Genomic DNA, 17,629 nt, shown 5'->3' with positions numbered 1-17,629 from the left:
ACCGCAGTGGTTCTGGGCTGGGGGAAGCTGGTGGGAAGGGAGGAGAGGGAAGGAGGCTGGGGCCTGCGTGAGGGCACCACGGGGCAGCACAGCTGGGGAGAGGCACAGCCGCTCCCACGGTGGACACACCCAAACAGAGAAGGAGGTTCCAGAGGAAGTGGATGGATGGACTCGGGGCCTTTTGTGAGCAGGTGGCATTCCCTCTCACCAGGCAGTGTTTGACTTCTGCCAGGCATCCTTGGGTCTCCGGGCGCACCAGTTGCTTTTTAAAGCAAAGGCACCGATGTCTGAAACAGAACGCGGCTGCCCCTCTCTATGTGAGTGTCGAGGCGCTTCCCAGGTGACCCTCCTTACCCAAAGAAATCCGGCCAGTCTTTGTTCAGTTATACGTTTTATTCTCTAATAGGTACAATACTAAAATAAACACAAATTAAAAAAAAGTTTTATTAAAACAAAACTGTACAAAAAAGCAGTATACTACATTTTAATTACAGAACAGTCTACTGTCCAAAAGGCACTAATCCAGAATAGGAGATACAATGATACAGGACTCATTTGAACTATTTTTAATCAATACAATAGAGCACTTGTTTCTTTGACCATTTACATCTAGAAACAAGGGCTTTTTGCTACAGTCATTACACATTGTTATAAATATGAGTCCCACAGGTGAAGGTGCAGTATCGCTCTCCCTAGACAAGGTTCACGCCAAGAGGGACTGCCTTGGGGTTGAGAGGTGGGTGGGCAGCAGGGGTGGGGCCCAGGCCCGGGGTGCCCAACGCTTCCCCCGGGGGAAAGGCGACTGCCCTGGCGCACAGAGCTTGTCTTCCAGCCTGGCCTCTCAGATGGTTGGTTTCTGGCCATTACTGGCAACCACTTTACCCCCCTCTTGTGTGTTAGCACCGGGAAAGTGGGTTCCGAGATGCTCCAGGGAACTGGGGCTGGAGGTCTGGGTGATGAAGCGTCAGCAGCTCGGCAGAGGGGAGGCATTTTGGTAACCTGGTCTGAAAAAGGCAGCAACTACTCGGAAGAGGGACACAGAGCCCAGGGACAGCCAGCGAGCTGGGCAGAGACCCCTGCTCCTTTCTGGGCCAGAAGTCTGCCCAGAACTGAGAGGTCCTGCACCTCTCCCTGAGGGACCCGGTGGAGCCTTATGTTAGAGAGATCGGACAGTCCTTTGTTTTGGAAGTTGCTTTCTAGAAGTGAGATTCAGCTTCCCAGAGGCCGTGCCCTGCCTCACTGCTGCCTCAGGACCGCAAGCAGCCCCTGGGCAGGAGAGGGCCAAGCTCTGTCCACTTCTCCATGTTTGGTGGCCTGGACAACTCTCTAAACCCCAGATTTCATTCTCTGTTGGACTCTGGACCTAAGGAAGAGAGATACTGCAACTTTCCAAACAGTGTCATACACATAGAAGACAAAGACAGGCATCTGATGTTAACAAAAATAAGTAACAAAGAAATAGGATTAAACCAAATCTCTTCTCACAGCATCCTATACTACATCCTCCTTCTGCTTAGCAGAAAATTGTACGTACACAAAAATACAAATACACAATTTTGTAGAACAGTCTGATTTTAATATATTTATATATATTTATATTTATACGAGTGGCAGGTTAGTTCATTATATAGAGCTTTTTGCACTTTTGGCTCATATGCAACAAGGCTTATAAATTCAGCTTTAGCTTTCATTCAGGTTTTATAGCTTTTGAACAATTGTTTTCACATTTAAAGCAGCATCCAATTTGCACTAGGAGTTTGTGGTGATTACAGGAAAGATGGGGTCAGGAGGTTACCGACAGGGAAGGCAGGGCCAGGGGCAGATATACATTCCAGTGTGTGTGGCGATGTCAGAGGATTGCTATGGGACAGAGTTGACCATGATGACCCCTTGAGGTAGACTGAACACCTTACAGCAGACTCAGACACAGGTGCGACTCCCCTCAGGGACACATGGTGCACAAGATGGGGGACAGAGACCAGGAGACGCCAAAGGGAAACACAAAGACTAAGACACACGACGGCCAAGGCAGGGAAGGGGGCGCTCTGCCCCCATACCCATCTGGTAGGGACCCCACACAGCCCGTCGCAGATACTCGAGTATTTGGTGGACGCTAAAGACTTTCAGGCGGTCCCAAGGCATCTGGTCCATGGTATCTGATCAGATTACGACTGTCAAACCCACTTTCCGTTTTATAACCTGCTGTGCCAGCTCGCTCCCACCCCCACCACGAACAGGCAGACAGAGCTGCACGTGGTTCCGCAACGGGGATGAGCCCCCAGCACTCGGCGGGTGCAGGAGCAGGGTCCAGTTAATGGAGAAGCAAGCGGGCCTCTTCAACCCGGCGCCGCAGCGCACGGCCGCCTCCCCGCGCCCCCGCGGCCCCCCCTGCACGCGCGTCTGGGGCAACTGACCAGCGCTCGGGGGCGCTGCCCACACCAGCGTCTGCGGGACGGAGCAACAGATCGCGGCCCCATCCCGGGCTGGCTGCCGCCCTCAGCAGCAGCTCCCTCTGGTCACCACCAATGCAGTGGTCTCCCACTGGGATCACTTTCATCAACCCGCCTCCCTTCTCTATTCAAATCCAAAGACTTCCTCTGGCAAATCTGCCCATACCTGTTAAATGTGAATGCCCACCGTTTGGGTTATTACATTGTCTGAACAAAAACGCTGGATTATTAATGAAAATAAAGTGCCTGGGTATGGATTTGTCCATTTTGCAAAAACTTTCTAATGCACCAGCAAATCATCTGAGCGCTGCTTAGTGCCGTGATGTGAAGAGTGCAGTCACAAAATAATCCGTCCTACACCCACCACATAATAAAGGCCCCGAATTTAGGTCAGACTTCAATTACTTTAAAAAAGAAGCAAACAAATAACTCACATTTTCAAAGATGCACCTCTGATCTTGCTTCACCCCCAGCAATGATGGCCCTTCTGAGCCCTTGAGAGCAGACGCCCTGATCCCTCAAATCTAGTGTGAGGACAGGGAGAGGCAGCCAGGGTTCCAGTGATTAATGATGGCAAATGAATCATGGTGTTTTTAACTGTGATTATCTGACTCTTTGCTCTCTTGGATCTGGGTGCATTTTCCAGCTGAGGACAAAGACAGACTGAATTCTGCTCTGTGGCTGTGTTGCTCTCCCCTATCTTCCCCACTCAGGAGCTGTAGACCTCGAAGAGCGGGCTCCTGAACATTCTCGATGAGCCAAGACTGGAAGCCCACACCAACAGAGACATCCCTAAAAAGCAGCACAGGAAAGAGTGACAAGCCAGCCTGCGGGGGCACTGATGATGTCGCCCTGCCCACCAGCTTGCCCTAGCAGTTGTTCTGCCTGCAGAACGCCGGGGACCCTGGAGAGGGGCAGCTATCTGCCCCCGTCCCTGGGGGCTAAGTGCAGGGTGGGGAAGGGGTGGGGGCAGGGCACAGGCTGACTCTCTGGCAGGTTCCAGAGGTCTGTAACTTGCTTAGGCACTTAAAAAACGTAACTAGAAATGTATTCTTGGAAGGTCCCGCATACCCAACGGTGACTATGGCCGTGGAAGGGAAGGAGGGGAGCCCAAGGGGAATCAGAGAAGGCTGTGGGCTCTTTCAGGAGAGGCAACGAGGATGTTCCCCCTATCTTCTGGCAGGGGAGGCCCCCCCCCCCCCTGCAGCCTGGGTGAGTCTGAAGAACCAGGGCCGGGCTGGCACGGGCTCTGCTCTTTTGTTTCTGCAGACCAGGGCGAATGGATGGGGGAGAGCAGGTGTGTGGGAAGTCGGGACGGCCTGCTCTAGACTCATGGCCACAGGACTGCACGGGCCTGCTTTCTGTTATCTGTGTGAGGAAAACTACGAGGAAAAGAAAAGGCCCTTTCTGAAAAGAGTGTTCTGGCAAAACCAGTGAGCAGTAAAGAAAAGCCTTGCCAGAGATGCTGACGCTCGAAGGTAGAAGCTCCCTACCCCCCACCCCTGCCCCCAAGAACTTTGGTTTTGGTTTTGTGGTGCCCATTTTCAGAGATGCAGGATTAAGGGGCTCACTGACTCTAACATACAGAAATGTGGTTTTCAAGGCAAATCACTAATAATAATGCTCTTGCAAGGAGCCTGTGGCAGAGCTCTCACCTTTGTTCAATCCACTCCACTAATGTCCGCACTGCCTACCCCGCCTATGAATCTGGCATAAAAACAAAAGAGTTCAATGTAATATCACTAGAGTGGCTGCTGTTTACACTAATACAGCACTAATGTCGTTTTCTTTCCAGTTTAATAGCTTCAATGAATGATGAAGTGGAAAAACGACCCTCCTAAGTTTATGCTGGGCTCTTAGTTCCAGTAAAGCAACAAAAGGGGAGTAGTTTCTGGGCTTAAAGGAAGCCAGAAAACAAGGCTGAAATTTTGGCTTGACCTGGAAGTGATGGGAAACTGGACAAGGCAACACAAATCTGGTGACTCATCTCTCCCACGTATACTGCTTGGTTAAGAGTCATGTGCTCTTTCCCAGGACGGAGTTAGTGTCTCCATTCCAAGATTTCAGTGGCACCCAGCTGCCACCAGAGATGCCACACCTGGATCAAGAACTACATGGAAGGCACGCATACCTTGTTCTTCACATCGGGGTGGGGGTTCTGGTTTGTTTTGTTTTTGTTTTGCTTTTTGTTTGTTTTTTGGTGGGGAATAGATAACCAAAAAACCCCATGGGCCAGCTAATGAAACAAAGTACCTATTCCTGGGGACCCCAATCCCAAGGTGTCAACTTGGTGGATCCACTCACAGGGCCACGGCAATGGGGGGCTCTCCTCCAGGGCGGACTTCACTCTCTTGGGCTTCAAGAATGTCTAGGACATGAGAGAGTGGATGAGAAGAGAGAGGGACAGTCAGTTCCTGAGAACCGCTTATTTGCAAGAGGAAAAGTGTCAGAGAAGCGACGGGGAGAGAAACATGGCATTTCAGTCCCATCCTCAGGTCAGCTTGGAGCCCATGCCCCTGACAGTAGTCACTGAGCTGCCACCTGAACTCCGAGGTGGCTCGGCCCCGTGCCAGGCTGTGGTTATGAGAAAGTTCTTATGCTGAGCCCAAATCTGTACTTGTCTCCATGCAGGGCAGACATGAATACCAGAGTCCCAGAACTTCCTACTGGCTCAGCCCCACCACTGCCTCTCATGACTGTGATGGACATGACAGCAGAATGAGTTGGAATGGCTGAGCTAAACACTTCTGTGCAGAAGCAGGATGCCTAAAAGTAACAGGCATTATGAAGATGCTTGAAGAGCTAAACAGAGAGAAAACAGGAAGTGTGTGAGATTTTTAATATCCTCTGCCTCAACTAACTAGAACTACACCCAAGGAGTGCTAGTAAATTCGACTTCTCCACAAGACACAGATGAGATAGCTGTACTGTTTCTTCTCCCCAAAAAGGCAGGACCTCACATTTGCCTTCTGGAGACAGGATGCCTGAAACAAGAGGTTTCACATTATAGCTGCAGAGCCTCCCTGAGGTCACTGTATTTCCATCACCATCACTAAACAAGGAGAAAGGCCAAGAGAAAGGGGTGCTCTAGTGTCTAGACCATCACGGTAGCACCAGTTCAGGGTCAGAGGGAATGCAGGGCAGGGAGAGATGATAGCATTGGGAGAGGGGGCTGGTGAGAATTATCCAGTGTGGTCGTTGAGAAAACAAAACAGATTAAATGCAGTGATTTCACTCAGGGCAATGCCAGGCAGACTCTCTGGTCCATTCTCCAATGAACATCCTACGAAGATGAAAGAAGCAACTGGAGATTTCACTCTTCTCCATTAAGGTGGTACCACTCAGTGTGGGGTCTGTGAATCTTCAAGAATAAACGAGACAGACCACTCAGCACAGTGCTGGGCACACGGTACATGCTCAGTAAATGTCAGCAGCTATTATCATGAGCTCTGAATACTTCAGGAGGTCTGAATGTTTGTCTCTTGTCGCATCATGATTTAGAACAACGTCTTTACTCTGTTTTCTTGTAAGAGCAACTCCGGGTATTCTCTTCCTCAAAATATGTATTTCAAGGCTAAGTCCTACCTCCGTTTTCACGGATCTTGGTGAGTTGGCTCTCTTTTTTGGTTTTGTTTTTCTTTTTAGTGGGGACTGCTGGTGGTACCGGCATTTATGGTGGAGGGTGTTTTGAATCACTGAAGTGGCCTCTGGAAACACCTGGGGAGGGAGATGTCTTGCCAACTCCGGTTCTTTCTTAGTAGAGCCATTCCTTAAGCAGCGCATCTACTACTTTGATCCCTCAAACAGTAGATTGTGTTAGAAGGTTTTAACTGCAGTGATAATTCTATTTTCTTTGAATGTAAGCAGGTAATCAGAATGTTCTGCTGGCTGTTTTAATGCAGGTCTCACAAATCACAGAATTATACTCATCTAGTCGGTTCTCAGAATTGCAAATCTTAAGACAGATTCTCAATTGTAATGGAGATAGTTATCTTTCAGCAGCTGGGAAAATAAGGGATGAGATACTCTGCTCTTTGGGGTCATAAATCCACGATCATTCCAACTGTCAGAAGACTGACAGGATCCCACAGAAAAGTCTCAAAGACACCAAATGTGTCTTGAAGGTAGGCATGTTGGGTGGGGCTGAAAGTCCCTTTAAGATCATCTAGGTAGAGAAGCACTGAATAAGAACTTTTAATGGCATTTTTCCTGATTTAGCCCAACTACTATATATTTGGAGGTATTTTTGAGGGGAACACGAATAAAAGACCCCAAGGCAGTCTTTTCCCAAATTGTGTGTGTGTGTGTGAGAGAGAGACAGACAGACAGACAGATTGTGGACAGGGGGAGAGAACAGTTATAGAGAAGCAGCCTACCTCAGCATTTTCATCAAACTAAACACTTTAGCGTTTGGTTGGGATCCCTTCTGAGCTGTGGACCAGGGAAAAGGTTTGTATGAGGCTAAGCAGCAAAATACGAACAAAAGCAAGAGCCACATTTTCTCAGTGGTTACTAACCAATGCTGGAGGGTTCAGTGGGCCAGGCTCGTGATCATAGCCAGGAGCCACATGGGAATGAAGCACTTGGTACGATGCTGGGTGCTGGTTTTGCATAGACTGACTCTTGATATAACTGAATGAAGACTTCTGCAAGTGATGGAAAAAGAGCCAAAAGCACATTCTAGGGAAAGGCTAGATAAAGACAAAGCAGCTCCGGTCCAGTGGGAGGTCTCAGCGGGGAAAAGAGCAGACATCTGGGGCAGGAGACTGTGGAAGGCGTCCAGGCCACCCAACGTCAGTGGGTGGGACGAGGTGTATGAAGAGAAAGGAAGAGAAGTAGAAGGGAGAGAAAAAGAACATGGACTTGGAAGGGCTAGGGAGACAATCCCACCGTCTTGGCAGAATAATGGAGAAAACCCTGGCTAAGAAAAGGCTGCCAGTACAAGGAAGTTGGTGGCTGCCATGTGAGAGCTGTGTGGGGGAACACATGTACGCCCCGTAACCTCAGGACGCTGCCAATCAGTACTCCAATTACGCCACAGAACCGTTTACAGCCCATATGTGTTCACATGTGTTTGTGTCATGCTGGCCGAACATCCTAGGATCCAATGAGGAAAATGTGTAAATTTCCATCTGATGCTTTCTGATGGTGACAAAGGAAACACCAAGTAACCAGGGAAAGAATTAAAACCCCAGGGAGCCCATTAAGCAGTGAATATCCGCAAGTTAGGCTGCACTGCACGCTAGTGGGCTAGCAAGTCAGACAGAGTCGCGGAGGCCTTGTCAGGGGCCGACTCAGTTTGGGATTCTGACTGGAGTTTCTGCCAAAGGTGAAGCAGTTTGAAACTGGACGTGAGACAAAGAGGTTTCAAATCATGTAGAAGTCAAATGGGGAGCAACAGCAAAGGCTTCCATTTTGAAGCTGAAATAACTCCAAATCCTTCTCTTTCACTAAGGAGAGGACACGAACACCATGTCATTATTTTAGTTTACTGAGTTGCTGTTCCAAATGTTCTTGGGAGCATTAGTGCTAAAAGGGAACAGGGAATGGGAGATCTGCCATTTCCAATCACATAAAGGACAGAAATCCTTTTAATTATGACCATGCCAATCTACATCTTGCTAAAACAGCTAATTACATGTCAGGAGGACACTCAGTCATTCAGAACAATTGTCATTATATTTTTATATATTCATTCTGTGCCACCCCCCTCAATTACCATGGTTACAATTTGAAAGGATTCAGGCAAACCTTCATTTGATCACAGCACACCAATGTGAATTTGAGAGTTAATTATGGATGTACAGAGCCATGTTCATTAAAAGAGAAAATGCAAATGGAGTTAGGGGAGTGGCACCCGGGAGATGTCCGAACTGGGAGCCGAGCTATGAGCATACGCCCTCTTCAGGTCAGCCTCAGCGACCAGTCACACTCAACAGCTGCCCCATGCCACCACACCGTGGGGCTCAGACACCCACAGGAGGGCACAGTACTGCTGTCCAACTCAATCCCCAAACTTGCCAAGTAAAAAGGACGTCAGGAAAGCAAGGCAAAGCCTCCTGCAGATGCTTCCTTGTTTGCTGTTAGGGCGCTGTGCTGGCTAAGGAGCTAACGGGCGTGGAATGTGGCGGTTAATGGTCAGTGGTGTACAATGCAAGTCGGACTTCACGTGAATGCAATCGATTTAGTTCTACTCACTGCTTGGCCCCAGGTGTCACGTGAAGCATGGTATAAAGAAAAAAGTCCAGTGATCTGCACATTTGTTACACATGGCGTCTACTATATCCTCAAGGTCCTCGGTGACGGTAAGAACAGGATATAAGATCTTTTGGTGTGGCCAGAGTTTCCTTCTCTTCTCCACCATATCTACTTCCCTCTTAATTACAAAGGAAAACTAATGTTATAGGAAACCGGACTTCTCAGATCGTTAGCTTTCTCTTTGCTGCCGCTTCTCACCTCTGCCAAGAAAGAATAATGAAACTGATGTAGACACCTCACAGTTTATGAACTTCCAGCTTTTGAACATCCATCAGTAGGAACAAAGTTGCACTTCAGAGTGAGTCAACCACTGATGGGTCCTCTAAGACGGCAAAAGCAGGAGCTTATCATTTTTAGCTTATAAGTAAAGAGAATTAAGAACAGCTTTTCTGAACATAACCAGGTTTGTGAGAGGAGTTTTTGTAATCAGAAAGGGATCTGTAGGTCCGATGCAGTTAAAAAGCCTTTCCCACCACCCCAGTAGGGTAGTTCTCCTGAGAGTGGTAAAGAAATCTTTCCTCTTAAGTGATAGTCATCTTTTGAAAAGAGCATATAAGGAAGGAGACGGTGGTGCTGGAAAAAAAGGGCCTCTGACAATAGGCTACGGTCAGCGAAATCTTCATAGGATGACCCGGCCACTCATAGTTGCCTCCCTGGGAAAACCTCATGTTCTCATTATGGTGCAGTATCTTCAAACTGGAAAACTTGGGTGAAATGAAGTAATGTAAAGTAGACAATCCGGAAATTAAGAAACAGGAAGAGGGTTTCCAGGGCATGCAGCTCAGTTAGCCAAATGCAGTATGGCTGACAACTGATCCCTGAATCCTGAGTAAACATCCTTGCTATTTAGAGAGCACACAAAAAGGAATGTTTTCAATGTGTAATTCCCACCCCTGCCCCAGTGCATCCCCGCACTTCGTCCCTATCCTCCCACACAGACGCCACCAGCAGAGCTGGTCAGTGCGCCCAACTTCCGCTTGGGAAATCCTGACAAACAAATCCGGCTCAGTAAAGCTATAAATGGATTTGGCTGGTCTCAATGCAGCCCCAATGAATACAGTAGTAAAACATTACTAATAATCACAACAACAAAATGACAAAACCTATCATCACTCTGACCTAAGATTTAAATCACGGACGGAGATTAACACAGAAAACCAACACACAACGTGAAAGGTCAGGACTATTCAGTGTAGAGTGCTACTTAGCACAAGATCATCAATAACAAGAAAAATTATTGCCTAAGAATCTGTTGAGACTCATTGGGGAGAAAATACTCCAGTTGTTCTCTGAACAAGAAAAGACAAAAAAGCAATTTTAAAAGGCAGAGCCACAACTTAAATGGGAAGACTGCTTCTACCCAAACCCTTCTTAAGACCAAGAGAGTAAGGACTTGAAGTTCACATTTTTAGGACAGGGGTGGGAGGATTGTATATGAAGAAGGGATTATTTCCACTGTTATGGGCAGAGATAATGCAGCTGGTCAGTAGAATATGTAGCTGGTCAAAAGGATGGCCTGCAAGACAGGACGGAGTGTTTGTGTGAAGAGAGGACCACACCCACCTACTCTGCCTACTGTGGAACATGAAATCCGAGCACAGATGTCAGCTCAAGATGAGGCCTTAGTATTGGAAACCAAGAGGCAAATGGAGGAGGAACTGTTCACAGGAGGAGACAAAGCCACTGGAGATTCCTGAAGAAATGAGTCTATTTACACCTGGTGCCTCTGTTTGGAATCTAGGAGCAAAGTTTGTGAAGACAAAGGCCAAACAGGGAGAACTGAAACAAGTGTATGAATGAGCTCTTCATGAGTTGTCCCCTTTGAGGTAAAAAATATATGGTGGATATCTGGCCCCAACAGTGGTACTGCTGGTCACCGGACTGCCTGCCATCCTAATCTACCAGGAACTGGGATACTGGATTTGCACACTTCTAATGGTGATGAACTGCTTACTCACTCACATCTTTTTAGGGGGTCACCTCTACTAAGCCAGAGTGAAAGGTACCTTAAAGGGGTCTTCCTATTCAGGAACTTTCTTCCTGTGAAGGAATAACAGGAGAATGGGGGCTGGGGCTGTCCCACCCAAGGACAGGGTACGGGAACTGGACAGATGCCCTAGATAAGTGGACAGATTCCCTAGATAACTATCAACCACTTTAAAGGATTGAGACTGTGAAGAAAACTGCCGTAAGGCGTACTCAACAATTAGTTACAAGCTTTGCTGAAATAAACCTGAAATAAACCAAAATGTCTATTTGGTACTGACAGTACCAGAAGGTATCAGCTAAGAGTGTACTGTACTGCCCTCCCTGGCCTTCATCTTGCGTTAGGGTCATCAACAGAAGGCAGGAGTCTCACTAGGATGGTCCATCTTTCGAAGGTCCCTTTGTAAGGCTGTGTTGTAAGAGGAGTAGGAAGCTTACCCATGTGACTAGAGTAATTCAACAAAAGTGTCTTTTAAAAATAGTAACAGACAAGTTACAGGAACTGCCGACAAGGTTCCCCATCCTCCTCACCCCTCCGGTCTTCCTCATGAGGAAAGAGCAGTCCTGAAACAGTCCTCTGGGGCCCGAGGGAAGAACAGTATGGAGTAAGAGAAGAGGGATACAACAACCAAAAAGCACAGAACGCGATTTTTTTAAGAGCCTGGCTCTTTCCCCTTCAGTAAGAGCGCAGTTTAGGGTTTCTATTTAAATATCACCAAACCTGAAAAAGCTTAAGAAAATAAATTCACTAGCCAAAGATATTACAAATCAGACAGTGGCAACTCTATATGCCATTTAAGAACTAAGGTAGCCTGGACAAGACAGAATTCAACCTGGTGTCAAAAAACAAAACAAAACAAAACAGACCCCAAAGCAAAAATAAATCAACCACGGTAGATTTAAATCTAGGCCCCAAAGACCTACATTTTCACTCTTGGTGAAAAAGCAAAACTTATATGTAAGGCAGCGGGTCTTCAGAGCAGGCCAGCCATCTTCTTCAATTGAAAGATGAATTCTGGATGAAAGCTTCCTTCCTCCTGTTCCTACTGAACCCAGGATAAGGCTATCCTGCATTGGTAGACACGTTCTTCCACTTTTTCCAGGTCGCCAGATAGGGCTCAGTACTGCTTTCATAAATACTGACTCTCCTTTATTCACTGAAGCTTTTTTTTCTTTCTTAAGGCCTTAAAACAATGAAACCTTTTAGCTCTTCTCTGGCAATCACTGTATTTCTTTAGAAACTGCAGCTGTCTTAACAGTTTGAGTCTGTTTCTTTAAAAAGACCAGCAAGAACAAATGATACCAGCAATCCCATCATAAAGAAGCTATCAATTATAATAATCTCCTTACAATAAATCATGGATGTGGCTTGTCAGACAGTATAGTCTTCTCTCTTCTTTTCTTTCTGAGTCAACCGAGAATAAGCAGACAAAATTCCACCGAAATGGAAAGATACAATATGTTATATTTCTTCTATGTAATATAAAAGGAAAGAAAGATAACATAATCTCCTAATTGAAATAAAATGTCAAACACACCAAGAAAGAAAATGAGCAGGGGATCATTCCTGAGAATAACAAATGCTACTCTTCAATTTGTTGGTTCAAGTAATACGGTAAAACAGAAAAGACTACCCCATTTTACTTCAGTTCTTGGAAGAAGCATATACATTTTCTGCCCGAAATCCACAACCAAGAGCAGGCCCGGTCCCTGCCCAAAGCTCCTAAAAGTCACAGACCCATATAAGGCAGCATCTTCATGCCCTCTCAAAGGCCTCCGCACACTGGCCCAAGCAGAATGAACGGATACGGAGAAGACCTTGTCAGCACGTGCCTTAAATGGAGACAGACCAGCTAAAAACTTGTGGATATTTACTATTTCACTAATGAGGAAGGGAAAAACAAAGAAGTCAGTCAGTCTCTCTCTCAGTGGTTTTAGGCCGATAGTGGAGGAGAGGTGAGGAGGTAAGGAAATGGCACCTTTCTTCCACCTTAGAAATCGTTCTCAGGTAATGGACAACAAGTCAGAAGTCCTGGTTAACAGCCAGCCCCACATCCCCCTTTAAACAAGGCTTTACCGTGCGCAGAAAGGAGATGGAATGAGGCAGAAAATATACAGCAGGCATGCCTCCTTCAGACGCACCCTCAGCCGCTACATCGAAGGCGGTCTCCTCTTCCCCACAGTGACAGTGTGTCATTTAATCAGGATGCCAAGAGATCATTTTCATACAAGGCCAGCAGATGTAATTTTCTTTGATGCATGAATAGTTCATCATTTTGCTACTAGATGACAAGGTGATCACAGGGTGACTTTATAACGCAAGTTCACTGTTTGGTATTTTGAGTTCTCAAAATGAAAAAAAGATTTATCAAATATAAATATCTTTAAAAAGTAACAAAAGTGCTACATATGTGATCAAGGAAAAAAATTCCATTAGTTACTGCCGCTTAAAGTAGATTAAACTTTACAAATATTACCACATCCATTATCAATATGGCTTCCAATTATTAAATAAATTGCCTGTAGCAATATAGCTTTTCACACCTCTACAAGGACAGAGTAAAGAGAACACCAAAGCAGTCACATCACGTTGTATCGAAGAAGACCCACCGCGTAAGTGGCAACTGTCCCCTGCTTTTTTCTGCTCCTATTTAGGAAAGTATTTGCATTTGTGATAGTCAGCCAGCATAATCCCGCTCTAAAGTCCTCTATCAACCTCTCGTATTGAGGGGGCTTCAGTTAATGGATACAAAGACTGGAAGTTCATTCACTCATTTGTGACCTTAGCTCCATCCTTGAAAGACTTTTTTTGGTAGCAGGGAAAGGGGACACAGACAGGAGGCAGAGCAGCGTCCATGATGGCCTCCAGCACTCTTCCACGCAGGCACACACCTGTGCCACGCAACGTACAGTGGTTCTGAGAACTGGACTTAACATCCATTAGACATTCAGCTCATGTTTTTTTCCAATGCTCTCAAGCTGGGTTTGTTTGTTTGTTTTTTTTTTAATGACTTTTGTTTTTTATCTTTTTGTTTGTCTGAATCATGGTCCCAAAGGCAGAAGGCAGTATTTTATCTACTAAGTCACACAGCTTGTGAGAGGAAAGGATGTCTGTGTCAGGCATGTTAACATCAACCAAAATTTGAGATCAAGTTTTTCCATGGACATTCTTAGCACAGCACCCAAAGAAGTATAATCTAGCCACAGTGTGACTATTATGAGGCACGGCTTATTGCAGCTGGAAATCAGTGATTCCCACGCTGAGTGGGAATGCTAGTGTTCCTTTTACTCTGCGGATACTCCCCAAATGGTGTCTGTCAATCCTGGGCCACACAACCTCAGCTTGCATCCTATCAGTCTTGGGGAAGGAAAAGGGTACAGACTAGTGTAACAGGAATCTAAAGGTACCCAAGGTCTTACACGTAGCCTAATAGTAGAGAACCGAGGGCTATCTAAATACCTGGAAGCACTTTCTTGGAATGCTAAGACAGAGCAGCAAGGTTTTCTAGCCTCAGGGGCTGGGAGAGGGAAGTTTGGTTGGTTGGTTGGTTATAATTTACTGGGAATTAATACTGAGAGAGTATATGCAAAGGCTGAGGGCACCATGCCATCTTCACAGAACAAGACCCTAACGGCTAACTGACATACAAGAAACTGCAAGTTATACTGTAAGAACACATGTTAAGGACCGAGGAAAGTCTGCTAAGGTGCTACGTCTAAACTAAGTTAACTTCTCCTGTTCAACCCTCCCTGATCAGTCGTCATCCAGGGCCTCTGTCTTGATTTCGTTGGCTCCTTGTCGGGCCAATGCCAAGATAGTGTGGTTGACTGCTGCCATTTCCACAGCTAATGAGATGGGGTCTTGGTGGTCACTATGGCTAGTGCTGTCATCCTAGACGTGCAGAAATAAGAAAGAAATGTTACTAGTGGATTGGCAAAATGCTCCAACTCACAGAAAGGCATGCTGTGGGCAAGGGGAGGCAGAACATTCGTGGGAGGAAACAGTGGGGGAGGGGCTCATGACACAGTAGAGGTGAAATGTATTTAAGTAGACACTGAATGGAAATAGGTCAGGCCTTCAATTGCCATTTTTAGGATTCAACAAATAAAAAGCACCAAAATATTTTCTTCCTTGCTGAGAACTCGATTCCTTCTATCAGAAAGACTGCTGGTGAGGCTAATCAAATCTGAACAGTCTAGTTTGCAACAGACATAGCACTAGTCATTGAAGTCCTAACTAGTGAGCTACTCAATTCTGGACTGGTACTCTTACAAACGGATTCAGACCTCATTGTTCTTCTCTACTGAACTGAGAAAACTAGACTAAACTACAGACACCAACATCTAATGGGTAAAAACGCATTTTATAAAAGAACCAAAAACCAAAAACCTCTCAATTGCAGCAGGAGAAAAGTATACTAGCCGGAAATGGCTACGGGAGACAGTGTGTGGTGCTCTCCTGCTACAAGGCTGCTATGCCGGGCAAGTGGCAAGGGAGTGTGAAGTTCTCCTTCGGCACACAGCTAAATGTGTTACACAAAAAGCTGTGAAGGAAACTGGCATTGCAGGATGTTTGTCAGGCCCTGAAGATGGTGTTACAAATAATGGGTAAATTTCTCACCTGTCACATCTTCAGGGGAACTCTGCATCAAAGAGCTTTGGGAAGGGTAAGCCCCTTTTGGGGAAAAAAAAAAAAAAAAAATCATGGGATATGCTGCCCTTAGGGCATGTGGAAAAAAACGGTGGAAATAATCCACCTACATTACATGGGTAGATTGAAAAAATAACAGGAATGTTCCTGATTAGAAAGACAGAATATTTTCTTGAGTAAAATGTGGAGCTATGATTTAGAGTCCTAAAAAAGAGAAAAGATAACTCCTGGGAATTATGGGCATTGTTGTTTCACTCCCATTTTCACAGTTTAAAAGGGGGTTGCATGCACTCCTGCAGCGTCGGCGCTCAAGCTGGTAAGGAGAGGCTGTGAAATGGCTGGCAGAGGGAAGAATATGGCAGACTACTTTTAAGAGCTGACTGAGGGGCCAGGAAGAGATGTTTATATACCATAGGAAAGAACAAGAGTTTCCCTGCTGGGATCCAGAAGAGATCATACGTCCTTTTCATATTCCAAACAGAAATGAATTTTAAATCCTATGGCAATTTTAATGAAATCTGTCCAGAGATATGTGGGGGGAAATTCCCACATTCTTGGTGACTGAATTATTCCATCCAGTGGCTACAATTAAATATATTTCCCCCCCCAAGCAATGAAGACTAAATCAGGGTGAGGTGAGAAGACATGCATTTATGACAGGATGTGTGTGTCAATGTGCCAGAGACTCTGGAAGAACCACTCATCTGGGCATGAGGGTTCTCGCTGCAATGGGGCCGTGGTGGGTGGGACCTTCCACTGTGTGCTGCGTCGGGACATGTTTAGGCATGGATTACAGCTACCCAGTAGCCCCTAGTATTTCTCAAACATTGAGTGTGTGTGTGGTGGATGGTGTAACTTGCTTGTTTGGATCAGATCCTCCTCTCTTCTTCTACCTTCTCTGCTTCTCTGCCTCCCTCTGAACTTCTTCCCTCCTCCTCCTCCCCATTGCGTACTTGCCAAGTATCCTGTTGTATGACAATAAATCCATGTGGGTGAATAACAGTTTCTCACAAATTTAACAGGACAACTGAATCTTACCACATTCCTTTCAAATTACATGAAAATCTAACTATACACATGAGCAGAGTGGAGGGACACTGGATTGTCTCCTCTTCCCCACCCCGTACAAAACGCACCCACAGAATTGACTTGTCATACTGTCCCACCCGCTCTGTAACCAAGAAGCTCTGCTCTCTGCTGCTCACCTGCTCTGAGTAGTCATTCCCGTCAACATCATCACTGTTGGAATGGCCTCCTGGACTCTGTACATCTATCCCATGACTCTCCAGGATTGCTGCTTCTTCGAAAAAAGCAAATAGATCCCTAAATTATCTGTTACATTATTGGAACAGCTTGAACACTGAATTAATCTTTGTGCTGAGGAAATAAGGAGGTCATTAAGCAAGAACCTAGATTCCTGTATGTTTTCTTTTAAATTGCAGATGGACAGAATTCAACTGCATCCAGGCCAGGGGAGGAACACGTCTGTCATTCTGGAGCCCCCGCTGCTATGAGAGCCACATGTCAGTGGTTTGACTGTTAGGTGCTTCCTAAATACTTACCAACTAATTCAACAGCCCTCTTGTCTCAGGGTTCTGTAAAGTGTTTGAGAATTGTATTGATGGAGAGGAAATTAAATTTAGAAATGAAATACAATTTTAGAAGCTCAAAACCAATTCCCCACACCGATCTCATCAATTCGTATTTCCTAAATGCTCTTTTTAAAAATCCTTGTTTTGGGGCACCTGGGTGGCTCGACTGGTTAAACATCTGCCTTCGGATCAGGTCATGATCCTGGAGTTCTGGGATCGAGTCCCACACATTGGGCTCCCTGATCCGCAGGGAGCCTGCTCCTCCCTCTGACCCTCTCCTCTCTGGTGCTTTCTCTCTCTCACTCTCTCTCTCTCAAATAAGTAAAATCTTTAAAAAAAAAAAATCTGTGTTTTGCTCTGTTCCCTCTTAAGACTCTTTCATTCCAATTTTATTAAGCACATGTTTCTTAATATCTAAGTCACGGCCCAGTAACAACAAAGAAGCTCAGGGCTCAATACCTTAGCCAGTAGCTTTAATATGTGGCACAGGAGTCATGCAGTCAGGGGCCATGTCTAATTCTAGATTCTAGACTATTAGGAACAATGATAATATTAGTATAATACAGACAGTGCTAATTAATATTAGTTCTTCAAAACACAAAGAAAAACATAAGGACAATTCTTGTTAGGCTTAAAAGTTAGCATCATTAAGACCTGCAGTTCTAACTGAAGGTGCTCTCAAAGCAAATACA

General features: G+C 45.8%; 1 protein-coding gene across 10 annotated transcripts in view; it reads right to left on the bottom strand.

Moving 5' to 3' along the window:
• Positions 1 to 374: 374 nt before the first annotated feature.
• HMBOX1 (homeobox containing 1) overlaps positions 375 to 17,629 on the bottom strand; it is a 194,177-nt gene continuing 176,922 nt past the window's right edge. The window contains exons 9-11 of one of the 10 annotated variants that reach the window (XM_082726891.1): positions 16,551 to 16,645; positions 16,206 to 16,310; positions 375 to 14,586 (exon numbers count right to left, since the gene is read on the bottom strand). In XM_082726891.1, coding sequence (XP_082583017.1) covers positions 16,215 to 16,310; positions 16,551 to 16,645 — 191 coding nt within the window. In that variant the 3' untranslated portion in view covers positions 375 to 14,586; positions 16,206 to 16,214. The remainder of the gene's footprint in view (positions 14,587 to 16,205; positions 16,311 to 16,550; positions 16,646 to 17,629) is intronic. The other 9 variants (XM_082726884.1, XM_082726886.1, XM_082726887.1 and 6 more) reach the window with 9 other exon arrangements.

The sequence above is a fragment of the Mustela nivalis genome (genome assembly GCF_964662115.1).
Source record: "Mustela nivalis genome assembly, chromosome: 4".
NCBI classification, from domain to species: Eukaryota; Metazoa; Chordata; class Mammalia; order Carnivora; family Mustelidae; genus Mustela; species Mustela nivalis.
Note: the sequence above shows the minus strand (reverse complement) of the source record. Positions and strands in the feature narration are given on the sequence as shown.